The following is an 18,924-nucleotide window of genomic DNA, read 5'->3' as shown; positions in this document are numbered from 1 at the left end:
AAAAGACCATTTCTGTCCCATGATAAGGAAAAGCCTGCCTGCTCCTTCAGCTTTCTCTACAGCTTCTTCTTATTCCCTTTTTCCCTCTGAATTCTTCACATTGCTCTCTTAGTTTGTAACCTATAGTTTCTAAGTTATTCCACTCTTCATTCTCCTTATAATTTTGCTCTTTCCTCCTACTCTGATATCACAATAATGCTCAATGCCCTTTCTCCCAAAGGTGTGCCTTTCTTTACTTCTACGCTCTTCTTGAGTTGAAATCTATCTATAAAGTTCTTTTGTGTCCTGACTTTAAAAACAAAACAAAACAAAACAAAACCCCTCAGTTCTATTCTAAAAATTCTGTTCAGATCTTTCTAAAAAGTCTTCTGTCTAAAAAGTTCTCTTCAGCTCAGTTCTGTCTCTTCTCTTTGCCCTCAGCACTTATACATCTTTCAGAATACATGATCACATGGTAAAAAGTTCATTACAAGTTTACACAAAAATTCAAATCATAAATTGAAATAGAAGTTTACAACAGAGAATGTTTACATGCATATCCATTAGGAGTAATTATTTAGCTAAACATCCATCACCAGTCACAGCTCCTAGCACCTATAATAAATTAAGTTAGTTCTCTTTTTATGACCTTCGGTAAATTGTTTTACAAACTCTTGAAATGTGCTCTGAGTAGTAGAAAGTCTGGTTTCCATCTAAGAGGCAATTAACTGGTGACACATGGGAGACTGGCAGAGTTCTCATTGCAGTTTTGACTATCAGAAGAGGACCTAATATCAGTCCCACTATATTAGAGCTTAATAAATACTGATATAATTTTAGAAATTCTTATAGGATCACCATTAAGAATTAAGAAGCCATCCATTTGTCTACATAGCATCAGTACAAGACAGTACATCTTTGTAGATCTGTAGAGATGTGCTCAAAAGGGTGGACTAATACCCAGTGATGGTCATATGTATATAATAATAATAGGAAAAGCATATTAATAACAGGAATCTTTCCTAAAACGACTTTCTCCTGGGCCTTGCCTATTGAAGTTCCATCATAAATTTTAATCTAAGGCAGTCATCTCAGGAAGATCACTTGCTAGTTATTAGCTTGTCCTATGATGGCTCCTGACATTCTGTGGGCTCATACCTATTTGGTGGAGCCTCACGGTTTCTTCTGGATTGAGCCTCCTGCTACTGATTTGTGTTTGGTGTTTGTGATTGCACTGGACAGTTGCTACGGATTCATGTTTGGAACTGCCCCAAAGAACTACTTCCAAATGATATTCACATCCCTCATTTCCTATTAACTTTTCTTCTTACCTACCTTTGGTTGGTGAGCTAGAAGGGAGGTTGAAGAATTTAAGAACCCTTATTAAAGTTGGTTTTGAAAAATCTAAGCCTATGGTTTCGATACAAAAAAATTATCTAAAATATTTTAACTAAATATATCATACTCACAAATGGAAATAATTGTATAAAAGTAACTGTTTATTCAACATTCTACAGAACTATGGCATCAAGTGCCCTAAAGGGATGTGGAGAAGGCTAGGCAAGGTTCCCTGTGGTCCAGCCTCTATACAGTACTCACCCCCGTTCTCCAATCCCTGAGGAACATCATAGTATTTATAATATAGGTACTAAAATATTTCATAAAAATAGATGTCTTTAAGGAACAACACAGTCTTATGAAGGAACAGGAGAAATATTTTTGGCTTAAGCCTCTTCCTGTGGGAGGAGCTTCCACTTTATGGAGGAGTCTAATTCTTCCTCAAAGCCATCCAGCTCCTGCTCCTTGGAGAGCTCTAGGAAGACCTGGAAAGGATAGATGAGAAAGAGAGATGTCACATGTAGTTGCAAGTGAAGCAGAGTAGCAAATTATATGTCTGCATTTTGTGGGTGGTAAAGTCATTACCAATGACCCACCTGCTCCAGGGTAGACTGAGAGAGGCTGTACTCCTCCAGGTCAAAGGTCTGCTTAACTGTATAAAGAGAAATGCATTTAGGAGCATGCATATTTTCTTATATAGATAGTCTCATAAGCCAACAGCAGACACACATAATTAAAACATTAATTGTGTTATGATAAGTCCACTCAGTTAAAATACATCAACACATTTATTTTGACTGGAGGAACACTGCTTGTATTAGGCTTACATGCTGGGTACTTTTTGGATTCTGGGTTTAAGAGAGAAATGGAAATGAGAAATGTTCTTTTCTTATGCACGAGCCTTTGCACAGCCACATAGGAAGATGCAGATGAAAGCTGCTTGAATTAGGCTGTTTTAGAAGATTCCAGAGGAGGGCGTCTGAGATTTTCTAGGGAGAGAATAGCTTCATGCACTCTTTCTAAAACACACTGAAGAGTCCTACGATTGAACTTGGAACCTGCCTTGTCAACCAGAATAGAATGTGAAGAGCATGGAAGAGAATTGGAGCCACACCACCACTAGAAACAGTATCCTATCCCCCTCCACCCAATCCCCCCAACCCTGCCCCACAGTAAATAACATAATCTCTAATCTCAGGGTTGACAATGTAATCAAATATCCTGCAACAGTTTCTCTTCCCTTTGTCCCTTTCCCCTCTCCTTCCTTCCCCTCCCCCTTTCTCTTCTCTTCTCTTCTCTTCTCTTCTCTTCTCTTCTCTTCTCTTCTCTTCTCTTCTCTTCTCTTCTCTTCTCTTCTCTTCTCTTCTTTTTCTTTTCTTTTCTGACAGTGTTTCACTTTGTAGCTTTGGCTGGGCTGGAACATGCAGTAATCCTCCTGCTTAGAATAATTTTCTCCTCATTGTCTTACTTTCTGAGACCTGGCTCTCACTCTTACCTTTCTCCAACTTGAAGAAAGCTTGGGATAAAGGCTGCACAGCTTCCACTGGTAATTTGTAAGCCATCAGAAGAGAGTACCTAGGAATAGAGGGAGAACACATCAGCTAGGGCTAAACTCATTACAACCTCACTACTCAACTGTTGTTATTTTTAATCAGGACTAAGAGTTGTTAACAACATATCTACTCTCTAGTTGGCTATCAAAACAAGATTTACCTGCCTCCACTCTTGGTGTAGGGATTACAGGACTGTGCAATCACATTGGGCTTTTAATGTGGGTGTTGGGTAACTTTCATATTTTCATGCTTGTACAGCAAACACTTAACCCTGAATTATCTTCTAGTCCCTTAAACATATCATTTTAGTTTAGAATGACAATCTTGATCCCGAAAGGTCTTCATGAGAAAGAGATTATACAAGCCAAGGATGGGACATAGAACATAGTAGGGCCACAACATATGGTACATCTGCTTTTACATCAGCTCTATCTTCTCTGCTTTCCATCAGATATCTATCGAGTAACTTTTCTGCCACGTTTCCTTTCAACTGACTACAAACCAGTATAACTGACAGGGGGAAACCAACATTTGGTATCAGATCAAAACCAAAGAGCAACTTTACCGTTCCTTCCTAGAAGCCTGGGGGAAAAGCCTGAGGACCTCCGTATTGAGGGGCTCCACCTGCTCGAGGGTCTTCACCTTCATCTCCAGCAGGTAATCTTTGCCAAATTTGCTTTTGAGATGTTGGATGGATCCAATACACCTGGGAATTGGAGAAGGATGTGTTCAGAATAGGGAGAGAGAAGTATGTGCGGCAGTGTTTGAAACCCTCAGCTTGTTACCAGTTCTGTCTTGGGGTTCTTGCTGTTAACTGGGGTCTAGCAATTCTATCCATTAACATTTATTTCCTTGTCTATGGGAAACACCATCTAGTCACACATTGCAACAGTCAGTGTGGTCTCGAGACACATACTCACCTCAACCTTCCAGACACCAGGATGGCCACTCGGTCACACAGAGCCTCAGCCTCTGCCATGTAATGGGTGGTCAGCAGGGCACCCCTGTCTGTATTTTTTATGATGGCCCTGATTGCTTGCCTATATTGTCAAGACAACATTCACAATTTAGAAAGTAGCCTAATAAATAAGAAAAGGACAGAAAAGGGAAGCATGCGTTGAAAAGGAGCACCAGCAGGATGCAGTATTTTATTACGAGCTTGTATGAAGAGGGAAATTCTGTCAAAACAGCCATGCACATGGAGACAGAATGATGCAGAACTCAACAGTGTTACCCAAGCCAGCAGAAGGAAGTCACTGCAGAATAAATAGCGGGTTTTACAACTTACCGAGAACCACTGTTCTGATGCCCAGCAACAGACACGTGCTTGTGATTCAGAAGTTCCTGTACCAACCCAGAGATCCCTACGCAGCTCTAGTACACACAGGGAGTGGCTTGCAGCCTAATGCAATGTGTACTTCCTTTCCCAGAGATGTTTGAGAAATATTACTAGGGAAATGCTAGTTTGCAAACCATTGATTTTTACTAAGGGTGTTGGTAGTTTTGTTTCTTTATGTACATAAAAAGTTTTAAGATATACTTTTATCATTCTTTCTGTGTGATTTATGTGCCTGTGTGCACATGCCACGTGTGTGTAAGTATACATGTGTACATGTGTAGGTAGAGGCCAGAGGCCAAGGTTGGGTATCCTGTTATCCACATTGATTTTTGAAATAGTGGCTCTCACTGAACCTGGAGCTCACCAATTAGCCAAGACTTGCTGTTCAGTGAGCTCCAGCTCTCCTGACTTCAGCTCCACAGCACTCAGACTACAGCAAGCAAGATTACCCCTGGATTTTTGTGGGGGTGTTGGGAATCTGAACCCTGCACCTTATGCTTGGTAAAAACAATTTCTGAGTGAGTGAAACTGTTTTCAAGCCCCCTTCTAGGAGTGGGTTCAACCCCAGTGGCAGCATCTCCTCACCATATTTGCTGCTGCCCCTCAGGATCCAGCCCAGTGGACGGCTCATCCAGAAGCAATATAGATGGGTTCCCCAGGATACTCAGCACGAAGCACAGCTGTAACAAGAGGGACAGCCCATGAGGCATCACCTCAAGTGTGCCTCCCTGAGGTGTGCTCGAAGCCCTTTCCCTGAGCCCTTCATATACCTTTCTCTTCACTCCCTCTGACAGTGTCTTCACAGGAGACTTCAGCTGGTCCTGCAGCTTGAGTGCATCTGCCAACCTAAAGAGAGACAGCAGAACATCACTATCTTCTACTCAGTGAAGACAGATAATGGGAAGCTGGGGCAATGAGCCTGGGCGAGATTGGGGAGTGGGGCCAATAGATGGAATTCTGGAGCTTGTGTGTGTGTGTGTGTGTGTGTGTGTGTGTGTGTGTGTGTGTTAGTGGGGAAAAGGTGATCTTCTTGGCTGACGTTAGCCCTTCTCAAACATTATCATGTCATAGAATCCAAATAGTTAATCTATGATCAATACATTAAAATTTTGTATTTTCAATAAATTTTACCAATATATTCCCCCTTTTCCATGTTTAATGACTGGGGAAAAACAAATAATGCCTGCCCCAAACAGGAAAACTAATTCCTAATTTTAAATCTGCCCAGCGTCTTGAGCATTTCACCTCAAGTTTTCTGCGATTGCTGTCACCCACTTTCTCCCTGACCTCCTCCTGTTCTAGGTGCACCCCCACTCATGTACCTTGTGATGGCGACTGCAGCATGACTTTTGCTCAAGCCCCTCACTGCAGCAAATACCTCCAGGTGCTCCTTCACAGTGAGGTTGGGCCACAGGGCATTCTCCTGAGGACAGTACCCCAGGAACCCTGGGGTGTCCCCTTCTCTGCTCCCTTTCAGTAACACCTATAGACAAAAGTCCATCAGTAGAGCCCACATTCCACACCGCCTCAAGGAGTACTCCTGTGACAGCTCTCTCACAGACACTCCCTCCCAGACCAAAGGGAATTTTAACTGTGTGCCAACATCTTACACTGGAGAGAACTTGTTAGTAGTAATTACCTATGAATAAATGTGTGCCCAGTCAGAAACTTAGTCTTCTAAGTGGACTGTCAAAAAATCTCCCAGTGTGTGTTACTTCCAGTGTTACTTTTATTCCCACTTCATATCCAATGTTTGCACAGTTTTCTCAATGAAGCATCTTAAGAATGACTTTTTACCCTCACTTGTTCTTTTGAATACCTCCTCTGTGACAGAGGCTGCACTTAATGCTCATAGATGAGGGGCTTAAAATAATTAGTACCTTGTTTTTGGAGTTTCGATTCTACAGAGAGTACCAGGCAAACAACAAGTGGAGGGAAGAGTAAATAGAATAAGGTCAGTCAGAGTGGTGCTGTGGTGGAAACCAGAAGGCTTAGATGGAGAAAAACTGCAGAAGTGACCTTGGGTTGGTTGTTAGCCCGTCATTTTCTGAGGGATCATTTTAATGGAAGAGAAGAAGTTTCCAATCATGGGGTAAAAACCAGACTTTTTTCTTTTCTTTTCTTTTCTTTTCTTTTTCTTTTTCTTTTTTTTTTTTTTTTGGTGGGGGGAGGAATTTGCCACAGAGCAAAGAGTAAGATCTAAGCCTATGAAGGAATGCCATTTGATGTGCTGTTCCTAGACCAAGGCAAGGGCAGGTGTGTTGGAGCAGAATGAGCAAGAGGATGAGGAGATATGCAGCCCAAGGACAGAGAGGTCATCTCCTGTAGTCACCTGCAAGACAAGTAGGAGGTGACCTGACAGTCACAGAGGAGAGGAATCATGAAAGTGATGGAATAGGAGAACAACAAGGCTGTAAACCATCATGTTGGCTGTTGTGACTAAGTCACTTCCATGATGCCAAACTCAGGGAATGTCTCTTGGTTTACTTATTTATTTATTTTTGACGCAGGGTCTTTTATTGGTCTTGTAGCTTACCAATTAGAATAGGGCTCTATGTCCAGTAAAGGCCAGGAATATAGCTGCTTGTATCTAGGACCCTAGCACTAGGGTTAAGAGCACATATTACCATGCTGGGATTTCCTGTGGTTTCTGGAGAATGAAGTTAGATCCACCAAGCTATCTACTGACGGAGTCATCACCTCAGCCATCCTACTTTTACTGTGTTCCATCACAATGTAACCATGAAGAGTCATCTGCTGTGCTTCCACACCTCATGAGAAATAAGTCAGTGAGTTGAGGGTCAGAAAAAGGACTGAGTTGGAGAGAATTGGAGACAGTTAGAGCTGAAATGAGGGTGTAGCTCACCACCATTTCCTGATGAGCACCTTCCATGATGAGCTGCTGTCGCCTTGGTTTCAGAGGGACATGGTAACCTGCCATCTTCTCTGTCTGTGGGGTGGGGTAGGGGATACCTGCCAGTTGTATCCCTGCCTATCTTTTCACCTCTTGGCTTGACCACCACCCTGTCTTCCAAGGTGCAGGTCTGTAGACTTCTGCTTTATCGTTTGCCCTGGCCTCCCTGGACTTTGCAAAGGAATCTTCAAGATTCTGCTGTGGAATCAGGGGAAAAGGTTTCGTTTCTGATCTATGATGCCTCTTTTTTGTTGTTGTTGATTGTCTACTTCATTTAATCACTTCCTGTATGTGTGATTTAAGTCCACTTTACTTCTCTGATGTTCATTTTTACAGTTTATTAAAAGATGGTCCTTCCAAATAGTGTATTTGAAATGTACACACACAGACACGCAGACACAGACACACACACATGCATACACACATACACATATTTGAGCAACTTAGTGGCGTCTAAAGGACAGTGAATATCCTAAAATTTTACTCAAGATTAAAACATTACATGCTAAGAGGAAAGTGCTCCTTAGAAGTGTTTTATTGACAAGTTAATAGGATTATATGTGTTCTTATATTGGTTTTGTAATCTGTCACAGAACATTCTTTCTGTGTGTCTTTGAAGGTATAAATGATTGTTCTTCCCAAGCACTTAGTTTCTATATAGTGTGCATATGAATTTACTCTCCTGTGTATTGCATTCATCACTTTAATCATCTTGAACAGAATCTTATGGTTTATAAAGCTGTGACATCTGACAATTTTTCAAATAATATGCCACCTACCTGCCCAGCTGTGACTTTTGTGTCTCCACTTATCATTTTAAGAGATGTACTTTTGCCAGCTCCATTGTGTCCCAACAATCCTAGAATCTCACCTGAAACACAGGGATTATATTGAACTTAAATTTACAGTAAAACTAAGCGTAAAACATAGTCTTAACTCTCACTGTCTGATGTATGTCATGTGATATGTTTTGTACATTGTGTGTCCCATTTAACTGTCACAAATATCCCAAGAAATCATCACTATCTCTTCTTTCATTCTTGGTGATAAAAAGTCTCAAGAATGAGGTATTTTCCCAAGAGTATACTAATGGAAATTGGACAGCCATTCTTAGAAACTAAGAGTGTCTGATTCTGTTACCTGTGACCTTAAGTCTTTGGTAGTAATGTTAGAAATTGAGTTCCTCCAACATAAGCCTTCAGTAAATACTGCTACATCCCCAACCAATTCTCTTTAAAAATAGTAAACACTAGATTGTCAGTTGTGTGAGTTTAAGAGAAAATTTAATGGCTTTCAAGGGGTATATAGTAGTGTTGGTTCCGGTGTAGACAGAGCCGGGGCCCTATTCTTGGAGTGAATGTATGTACTTAAAAATGAAATGTGTAAAGGAGCTGTCAGGCTACCCGGAGAGGAGTCCATACGTGAGTGAGAAGATAGTGTGTGAAGAATTTTCCTCAAGAAGCATGAAATAGTTCAATAGTTTCAATATTTGAGCCAACTATTGAAAACCACATGTCTAACCTTTCCTGACACAAAATGAGACATTCCTGGTGGCTATCTTAGCCTTCTTCTTGGAAAGGCAATGCTTCCACTTCCCTGCATATTCTTTGCGTAGGCAGCTGGCAATGATGACTGGCTTCTGTAAACAAGAAGAATGTCACATCAGACTGTTCTCGCCACTGACTTTGAATAAGCTGTAATCCCTACACTACCCTAACTGTGCATCAAAGAGATCCTAGTGGGCACCATCATTATCTACTTCATTTCTTAGCCCTTGTCTATGGAAAGTATTCAATGACCTTCCCCTACAATGACATCTACTAAGAAACACATTGTTTTAGAGAGCATGCCTGACTCCCTGAACACGCAAAAGACACGAAAAGCACCAGACAGTGTGCCTTATGTTGAATACTGTACGTTCTCACTAGAAACAGTGACAATTGTCACTACATGCTCAGTTTCTCAAAGTCCTTCATGGTTTGAGTTAATTCACCTGTATTCTTTTTTTTTTTTTTTTTAGTTTATACTAAGGATTGGAAACATTGACTTTCAGTCTGTTCATTTTAATGTAAAAAATGATGGCCACACTATAAAACAGTGACTTTCTTTTATTAGGATGAAGGAAAAGAAGCATCATTAGAGAATAAGTCTGGTAGACCAGTTGCTTTAATGAGCACACATTTGCATTTTTTGGTAAGCTAGCTAATTTGTGTGCTTACCTCATCAAAACTGGTGGATACCAAGGCATTCGCTGTTCTCATTCTCTCCATTTGAACATCTTCATCCTCATCTTCTGGCTCTTCTGGGTTTTGATACACATCATTGTTTCTTGGAGAAATTCTAAGGTCAAAGCCATCCATTAATAATTGACTGTGACCTTTATCTTTGTGTCAACAATGATTTGTTGTTCTAAACCCATTCTCAAGTGGACTACAAGATGAGAAATGCATCGTGTTTCTCTTTGGTGCAGTCTGCATTCATCCCATGTGACTCCCCTTGCCCTGGTCAACACCACCATGCTTAGTGACCATCACTCTTTACCTATCTTCTATTATACTCAGCTGTGGGAAGATTGCTTTCAATGCTAGGGGATAGTTCAGAAATAATCTGAAAAATTCTTTTGAAAATAGTATAGCCCAACAACATAAACTATTTTGTTCTGATGGGGGAAATGGGCCAGAGTATTTAAAATTAGTACTACATCAGAAAATAAGATAATATGAGTACTCAGTCAAAGATGGAACATCTGTTTCATCTCCTTCCTCAAGGCTCAGGAAGTAACAGGAAGGAATGGGCAGAAGGAATGCAAGAGCCAAAGGATGGGGAGGACTGCTGTGAAATTTTCTGTAGTCACGACATGGTGTTGTACACATGATCATGCTGTGTAGCAGCTGTGGTTACCTGCATAAGACATGAGCAATATTAAGTCAATTAAGGGAGCTCTGGGCTCTCTCCTCAGTCTGGAGGAGCCTTGTGGGTCTGGAGGAGCCTAATAGCATCCTGCTTCCCCATTGAATCCTTCAGGAGCCCCAAAAACTAACCAGCTTGGAACTCTACCCCACCAAACCCTTCCCAGCTGGTCCTGCTCAAGGCATAGCCTGCAGAGCTGAGTTGTGTGTTGTTCCTGGGGCCCTATTGTCTATCTCTGGGCTCACTCCTCAGTCCAAAGGAGCCTTGCAGGACTCCAAGAACATCAGTATTCCCAGTGGAAACCTTTGGGGGCACCAAAACTAAGCAGCTTGGAACCCTGCCCTACAAATCCCATCCCAGTCAAATCTGCCTGCCATCCCAATTGGTAAGCCTAGGCCACAGCCTTCAGAGCTATGCGTAGTCCTCCAAGCTCCATTATGTATCCCTGGGCTCGCTTTTCAGTCCTGAGGATCCTTGTGGGACCCCAGGAGCCTCCTACTACTCCGTGGAGGACTGTGGAGCCCCAAGAACAACCAACTTGGAACATTGCTTCACAAGTTCCTTACCAGTGGGATCGGCTTGAGGCACAGCCAGCAGTCAGGTTTCTTGACCTACATTGTCTGGTCTATGGCTCCCCCAACATGAAGCCCTGTTGCTATCATCTAGCCAATACCAGGGAAAACCAGATGCCTAAAGGACAGTTTAAGAAAACAGTCAACAAGTTCCAGGGCAATATGGCACCATTACAGCCCAGCTGTCCTGCTATAACAAAACCTGGATATCCTAAAGAAACTGGAGCACAAGAAGAGGATATGAAATCCAATCATTTAAAGAGGATAGAGATCTTTAAAGGGGACATGAATAAATCCCTCAAGGAAATGCAGGAAAATGCATTTAAATAGGTAGAGGCATTAGAAGAGGAAGCAAATGATATAAAGAAACACAGGAAAATACAATCAAATGGGTGAAGGATATGAATAAAATTGTCCAAGACCAGAAAAGGGAAATAGAGGCAATAAAGAAAACACAAACTGAGTCAAGCTTGAAGATGGAAAACCCAAGAGAGAAAACAGGAACAATAGATGCAAGCATCACCAACAGAATACAGGAGATGGAAGAAAGACTCTCAGGCATAGAAGATACAATAGAAAAAAATCAATATATTGGTCAAAGAAAATGGAAAATCTAAAAAGTTCATGACAGAAAACCTCCAAGAAATTTGGTACAGTATGAAAAGACCAAATCTAAAAATAATAGGAATAGAAGAAGATTCCTTGCTCAAAGACCCAGAAAACATCTTCAACAAAATCACAGAAGAAAATTTCCCTAACCTAAAGAAAAAGATGCCTATAAATGTACAAGAAACTTACAGAACACTGAACAGGATGGAGTAGAAATGAACATCCTCCACGTAATCATCAAAACACTAAATATACAGAACAAAGAAAGAATTTTTAAAACTGCAAGGGAAGAGGTCAAGTAACATATAAAAACAAACCTATAAGAATTTTACCCAATATCTCAACTGAGACTCTAAAAGCTAGAAGGGCCTGGGCAAAGGTCTTGCATATCCTAAGAGACCACAGACGTCAGCTCAGATTATTATACCCAGCAAAACTTTCAATCACCATAGATGGAGAAACCAAGATATTTCATGACACTCAAGAAAATACATGAAATACATAATTCCACACCATTAAAATCAGAGTGAAGTAACCCAGGTCCAGAAAGATAAGCATGATATGTACTCACTTATAAGCAGATATTAGCCATAAAAGAAAGGATAACCATGCTACAATTCACAGATCTAAAGAAATTAGAGGACCCAGGGGAGGGAACTGGGCAAGAGATAGGGTGAGGAGCAGAAATGGGTTGGAATCAGGTGTGGGGAGGGTAGCAGGAAAGGGCTGGGAGAGAGAATGAAAATCAGTTGAGGGCATTTCTGGGACTAGCTGAAGACCTGGGATGGGGGAAGCTCCTGGGTGTGATGCATGGTATGTACTCATTTATAAATGAATATTAGCCATAAAGTACAGGATAGCCATGCTATAATCAACAGACCCAAAGAAGCCAAATAACAAGGAGGGCCAAAGGGAGAATGGTCAAATCTTTCTTAGAAGTGGAAAAACAATAGATATTAGAAGTTGATGGAAGGAGAGAACTTGGTGGAAGAGGGGGATTGGGAGGGGAGCTGGGCAGGGAGGGGAAGGTCACATGTAGGGAGAGCAGGGGAGAAGAAAGAGAGATCAGGTAGAGGGAGAGCAATCTCTAGGACATGCCAGAGACCTGGGATGGGGAAAAACTCCAGAGGGTTTAAGGGGATGACTCTAGCTGAGATTCCTAACAGTGAGGGATATGGATCCTGAAGAGGCCACTTCTTGTAGCCAGACAGGACTCCCAGAATAGGAATGAGGACAGCAACACACCCACAAAACCTTTGATCCAAAATGTATCCTGCCTATGTACAGGGACCAATAGCAGCATTCTTTTTAACCATCTCTCTATACAAAATGGTAGCTTTTTAGATCCAGCCCCATTACAACTCCTCCAGGGTTGCATTGCATGCCCCGTCAGAGACTTTACTGTCAGCAGTGTGGGTCTATTTCTGTCACTACATCATAGTCTTCTTTGGTTTGTGTATCTGAGCCTGTGTTAACTCCAGTACATCCTTCTTCCACAGTCTAATCCCGACACAGTGGCATAGGTTTATTAATTGGCTTGTTTTGCATGAAAGAAAAAAATCCAGAATATTGATTGGTGAAACAAAATAACCCTCAGTTTGATCTCTTCCTACCTAAAGATGGGATCTTTCCTCATCGTTTTCTTTCCAAACTTCCATTCCAGACATCGAAGGGTAAAAATAAAAATGAAAACATGAAGGAAAGGCTGGGAGAGAGAGCGGGGAGGGGGAATGCATTAGAAAGCACAAAATGATCACTGCCTTAGTATGAAGTGAACTAGTATAATTCTTGACAAGAGTTATATTGAATAACAATTTAAATTTCCAACATCCTCCTTGGCACATTTGGAAATCATTCATTTTCATTACAAATCAGCTATAATTATGGACTATAATTTTTTTCTATCACAGGTACAAGTGTTCTTAATATTTGGCAAATAATTATCTTGTCAGTTAACCTTTATAAAAATAGTTGTCTCTGACTTTACAAATACTATATTTGTATGTATTATGAAAATCTTGTCCCTATGTTAGTAAAAACACAGCATGAATTAACATTGTTGAGTATGATTTAGAACCCAGTAAAAAGAACACATCCTTACAATGAGGAATACCAGGAATGGCTCTACAATTTGTCCTCCTTCAAAGATCCGATATATGAAAAGCTAGAAAAGGGGGAAAAAAAGTAGTTATATAGGGAATTTTCACCTCACAGATTTTTATCATTAGGAATCTGAATTGGCCCTAAACAGTCTCAATGACATTTTCCCAATGTCAGACAAGTGTTCATTCTGACATGTGCACTGAGGAGCTGGTCAAAGAGATTTCATCTGAAGCAATGCGTTTCACTGATCACTTGGTGGGAGAGGATCTGAGTTATATTGAGCCTGTCCTTCTCAAATGATAAGAGACCTACTTTTAATTTTATTCCACAGAAATCCAGACACTTCCTGTAACCCCCTGCTTCTTGTCTGATGCCTCTGCTCCATTCCTCCACCTCATTGGTACCTTTTTTCCTCTACCCAGCAACTTTCTTCTTACAGAGGCATAGATATCATATAGAAAGAAGGGATTGTATTTGTATAGGATGCTTATCCAGCCACCCCCGCCCCCAAATCACGAAGCTTAACATCATTTTATCCACATCCATTTGAACCTAAGTAAGCCTACAAACATGAGTTGTGTAAGATGACTGTGAACACTGTTCTGTTTCCTGCCACCTAGTCCTACCTCTCTCCACGAGTTAAGCAGAGGTCAGCTGTCCTATTAAACGTCAAGCAGAACGCACTGCCCCGCCTGGGAGAAAAGCCAGTTTGCTCTGCAAGTTCTCGAGACCCACGAGGATGTCAAACTTTTACAAACTGTCACGAGTTCCAGGATGCGAGACACTAGTCTTACTTACATGCATAGACAAGATCAAGCATCCAACCAGAGTGGACGGCGGTATCAAAAAGATGAAGCAGTACTGTGTACCACTCACGTCGAAAGCCAGCAACATTACAGCCACTGAGAACACAGTGATCTGCAGGGAGTACAAACATACATATTAGCTGTTCTAAGTTTCACGTCTTCAGATGGAGAGGTCTCATGAGGAAGATAACACAGCCCAACTTTCCTTTTTACTTCTGTAAATTAATTTAAAAGATCAGCACACAAAGCAATGAATTTTGTGATGACATCGTGTTGCTCTTTAAAGCCTCACACCCATTTTGTCACACATAGTATCTTTAAAATCTAGATACGCATGCACGAGGAAGACATGGCAGTCCATCATTCCAAATTTTAGCTCCAACATCCCCATGCAAAAGGAAAGCAGTTGTTTGTGTGAGCATCCTCTGTTTTTGTCTTGTTTTGTTTTGTTTTGTTTTGTTTTTAACAACTTAGGAAAATTGCTTTGGCTTAGACCTTCTCATGTGAACCATCACCAGATAAACCTAAAATCTGCTATATAAAATACTTTAACTATGGACAAGGGGGAGAAACTGGCATGTGTTTCTTCTGGGGGTCAAATTTAGAAATGGATAAGCATTAATTTAAAATTGACATTCGACTGGGAAAAAAAAAGCCAACAGCAACAATAGCAACAGATTATTTTTGTTAGCCCTACCAGTGGAGAAAAATAAGCAGAAATGCTAAAAGACAAATTTCTGGCAATAGAAAAAGATTATAGGCATACAAAACCCTTCACTTAAAAACAAAACAAAACAAAACAAAACAAAACAAAACAAAACAAAACAAAACAAAACAAAACAAAAAAAACCAATGTGTGATGACTTCCTCAACATTTTTGCTACTTCCAGAGGTTTGTGTCACTGTTTTACAAACTGTACAAGTTTGCATGGTTGCTAGAGGATTCTTCCTTGCTTATTTCCTGTATCTGTCATCCACACTGCAAAATGCCATGAGCTCCTAGGTGAAGCTGGGTGCCCTCCCCTCTAGGGTCACGTTCATCCCTTATGCTCTAAATCACACTGTTGTATGTTCTCCAGATTTCATTTCTCCATTTTTGGTATGTGGTGTGTGTGTGTGTGTGTGTGTGCATGGTATATGTGTTTGTGTGTGTGTACATGTATGTGGTGGTGTGTGTGTGTGTGCATGGTATATGTGTTTGTGTGTGTGTGTTTGTATGTGGTATGTATGGTGTGTGTGATGTGTGTGGTGTATGTGTTTGTGTGTGTGGTGTGTGGTATGTGTGGTGTATGTGTGATGTTGTATGTGTGTGTGTGAAGTGTGTGTAGTATGTGTGTTTATGGTGTTTGTGTATGTGATGTGTGTGTGTGTGTGATGTGTGTGTGGTGGGTGTAATATGGTATTTGTGTGTGTTATATGGTGTGTGTGTGTGTATGGACATTTACATGTGTGGGTTTGTTTGGGCCTGAGCATGGTTAAACCAAAGGTCACCGTTTTACTAGGTTGGCTAGCCAGAGGATCTGCCCATCTCCGTTTCCCTGCACTGGGGATCCAGTCACACATGCAGCCATCTCTCACTCTCTTCTCAAGCCTGGTGTGGGGGGTCTAAACTAGGTTCCCATGCTTGCATAGCAAACATTCCACACACCGAGCCATCTCCCTAGCCTTAGCTTTTACTTTTAAAGTGAAATTTCTGCTTCTATCTTCTTAAATAGCCCTACTAAATATTTTCATAGAGCTTATTGCTTTACTGTCTAATAGACCCTTAAGATGGAAAAGAACACAGATCATCTTTATTATGTTTAGTTTAATAAATCATTGTCTATTAACTGTAATAATCTATTAATCTTTTCTAATGCCAGGATGACACCACCCATTTCTCTCCCACAATTAGCCTTCATTTTCAGCACAATATAGAAGTCAATAAAATTTTACTCAATGAATAAATTTACTTTTTGCTATTATGAAATCACAGGAAATGACAATATTCGTAGACTATGTGTGTGTGTGTGTGTGTGTGTGTGTGTGTGGCTTTGTGGTGCTGATCCTCTAAGGAGTTTGAAAAAGTAGTTTCTGCTTTTTCTATTTTATTTTATTTATTTATTTTTGTGTATGTACACACACACACACACACACACACACACAAGGGCACTGTATATGGTAGCCAGAAGAGGGTATCTCCTGGACCTAGATTCACGGGCTATTGAGAGTCATTTGATGTGGATGCTTGGGTCTTCTGCAAAAGCAGCGAGTGTTCTTAACTGCAGAGCCACCTCTCCAGCCCCAGTAATTTGTACTTTAAACTATACCAGCAACAGAATCTGTAGTATGGTAAATTGTTGAGGCCTTTCTAATCACTTCACTTTCAGGAAACATGCAAATGATCTGATTTTCTCCTAAACCAATATTTTATAGCTTTTTTTTTTAAAAACAATGTAATCTTTTAATGAAAGACAAGTACAGAAATAGGCTGGAGTGGAAAGTGCAGATGGGCAAATGTAGATATTTGGAACTGAAAATATTAATGGCAGTTTTACCAAGGACATAAAGAATTAGCTTAGAAGTTTATATCGCATATGCACGATAAATGTCCACAAGTACCATACTTACGATAAAGAAGCTAAGTGACCAAATGCCGCTGTTTTTTTTCCCCTTGCGAGAAATGAACGAAATCACGTATGTTAAGAAGATCAGGGATATGGCATAGCCAACAGAACACGGGATCTAAAAACAACAATGGGAATGTGAGTCTCAGAGACTAAAGCAAGGTAAGAAAACCCGTAGGCTCCCAACACTGCCACAGTGAGTGCCTGGCAAAGCACGGCTTGTAAAAGCAGTTTGCACTTACAAACCATTTGCACTTACTTGTATGACGTGACTTATAATAGAAAACATGGTATCTGGGAAGCGTAAAAGGTAGTCCATTAACGACATGAAGAGGAAGACAAAGCAGTACAGGGGAATGTCCACCATTGCCTGCCCGACCCAGTAAGCCGAAGGGAAGAGGCCGGAGACCCGCAGCTGGAACCAAGCTTTGTTCTGTCCAGGAGAGAGAGGAGAGACACAAAGTGTGGCTTCAGCTTGAATTTTAAAAACTGTAGAATATTTAATGTTGATGTTTATTTATAATAACTCTGGACTATTGTGATAAGTGCTACCCAGGTTGAGAGGTGTGGATGACTGACAGATGTAGCAACCAATCAGCTGCTTTGGTGACGGTCACGCCATGGTTCATCACAAACGTAGGAAGTACGTGAAGAAGATTTCCTATTATCAAATGTCACCATGAATGGGCTGGGACTTACAGGGCCGAGTGTGTGAATGGAAGGCTTATCTATTGAGCAACCCACTTCCCATTGTCTATACAACCGTCTAACTGCACATATAAAATGTGTATGTAATATTATGTAAGTGATTTGATTCAACTGCATTTTTTTTGAGGCAGGGTCTAATATAACCCTGACCAGTCTTAAACTCACAGCACAAGATCCTTCTGCAGCTACTATCATATCTGATTTTATGTAGTACTAAGGACTGAACCCAGTACTTCATACATACTAAGCAACCACTCTACCAACTGAGTTATATCTCAGCCCTTTGAGCAATTTAAAATACTATATATAACAGGAATAATTATGTGATAAATATAATTACATATACTATATGCCATATATGTGGTTATACTTACATTTTATGCACAGTAATTTCTAGCTATTGCATATAACATATATAATACATAATTGTATAGTATACAATTGCTATATTTTATATTCTATAAATTATAGACAGCAAAGATTCATTTGAATCAGAAAAACAGTACAAATTGGTATTTACAAATTGTCATTTAAATGTTGGAAGTTTTAAAATACTTATTCTGAGAAATATTCTATTGTATTCATGGTTATACCAGAATTTGCTTATTAATTCACATCTGGATGGGCATCTAGGGGGCCAGCTTGCATGAGAATTTCGGTTTTCTAACAGCAGAGACTGGTTCAAGCCAAGATTCATTTTGGATAAAAGTTTCTCACTTCTCTGATCACTCACGATGTCAGCCATTGTTCTTAACATTTTTCCCACTTGTGTATCTTCTTCGGAAAAATATTTGCTCAAACAATTGTTCATTTAAAAGTTGATTTAATGACTCTATATATTTTCAACACCTTTTAGATTGAAAATCTATTGGAGATAGATGAATTGATTTATTTTTCAATTTTGTATTTCATTTTGTATAGCTGCATGATTGTATTTAATTAACACAGGGAGTTATTTAAATTGATTAATTAAAAACTGCATTGTGTGTGTGTGTGCATGTAATCACCATACTTTCAGCTTCTAATTTACAAAGTAACTCAAGTTCCAGTTACTCACAATTCGTTATTACCTTATAGTCTGTGACGCTGCTCATGGCAATATAAGGAGGGCAAGCGGAGGTCAGAATCAGCCAGAATGCAGTCTTCCCTAGGCCTTCTAAAGGATGAGTAATTTCATCCTGAAAAGGAAAAGCTGAATGAACAAATTTGGAGTTTCTTTTCCTGGAATAAATCTTAAAAATGCTAAATTGATTGTATGTCTTGGGTGTCTTGTTGGGATCTCCAAACTTTTCACAGTCCTTCTAGTTTGTAAGCTTGACTTTGGACTACTTCACGTCATGCTCAAACTTGCCAGTTAAGGAACTGATACCCAGAGCACGCATTGACCAAAAATATGGCACAGTGGGAAAGTACTAACAATGTATTTTTGTGTCATTCACTCTGTGATTTACTGTGACGTTAGGTAATACATGATATGTCACAGCCGA

General features: G+C 40.3%; 1 protein-coding gene across 1 annotated transcript in view; it reads right to left on the bottom strand.

Annotated features, from left to right (window-relative positions):
- Nucleotides 1–1,457: 1,457 nt before the first annotated feature.
- The window catches only part of LOC110304251 (ABC-type organic anion transporter ABCA8B), a 59,867-nt gene continuing 42,400 nt past the window's right edge, over nucleotides 1,458–18,924 (bottom strand). Inside the window, exons 23-39 of the mRNA XM_021175489.3 lie at nucleotides 18,508–18,615; nucleotides 16,989–17,162; nucleotides 16,734–16,847; nucleotides 14,116–14,235; nucleotides 13,316–13,378; nucleotides 12,828–12,919; nucleotides 9,343–9,463; nucleotides 8,645–8,762; nucleotides 7,903–7,994; nucleotides 5,532–5,692; nucleotides 4,980–5,055; nucleotides 4,795–4,889; nucleotides 3,791–3,910; nucleotides 3,436–3,576; nucleotides 2,813–2,892; nucleotides 1,914–1,969; nucleotides 1,458–1,802 (exon numbers count right to left, since the gene is read on the bottom strand). Coding sequence (XP_021031148.1) covers nucleotides 1,704–1,802; nucleotides 1,914–1,969; nucleotides 2,813–2,892; nucleotides 3,436–3,576; nucleotides 3,791–3,910; nucleotides 4,795–4,889; nucleotides 4,980–5,055; nucleotides 5,532–5,692; nucleotides 7,903–7,994; nucleotides 8,645–8,762; nucleotides 9,343–9,463; nucleotides 12,828–12,919; nucleotides 13,316–13,378; nucleotides 14,116–14,235; nucleotides 16,734–16,847; nucleotides 16,989–17,162; nucleotides 18,508–18,615 — 1,830 coding nt within the window. The 3' untranslated portion in view covers nucleotides 1,458–1,703. The remainder of the gene's footprint in view (nucleotides 1,803–1,913; nucleotides 1,970–2,812; nucleotides 2,893–3,435; nucleotides 3,577–3,790; nucleotides 3,911–4,794; nucleotides 4,890–4,979; nucleotides 5,056–5,531; nucleotides 5,693–7,902; nucleotides 7,995–8,644; nucleotides 8,763–9,342; nucleotides 9,464–12,827; nucleotides 12,920–13,315; nucleotides 13,379–14,115; nucleotides 14,236–16,733; nucleotides 16,848–16,988; nucleotides 17,163–18,507; nucleotides 18,616–18,924) is intronic.

This window comes from Mus caroli, unplaced genomic scaffold, assembly GCF_978045245.1.
Source record: "Mus caroli unplaced genomic scaffold, Mus_caroli_1 scaffold_13, whole genome shotgun sequence".
NCBI classification, from domain to species: domain Eukaryota; kingdom Metazoa; phylum Chordata; class Mammalia; order Rodentia; family Muridae; genus Mus; species Mus caroli.
This window is presented reverse-complemented; position numbering and strand designations above follow the sequence as displayed.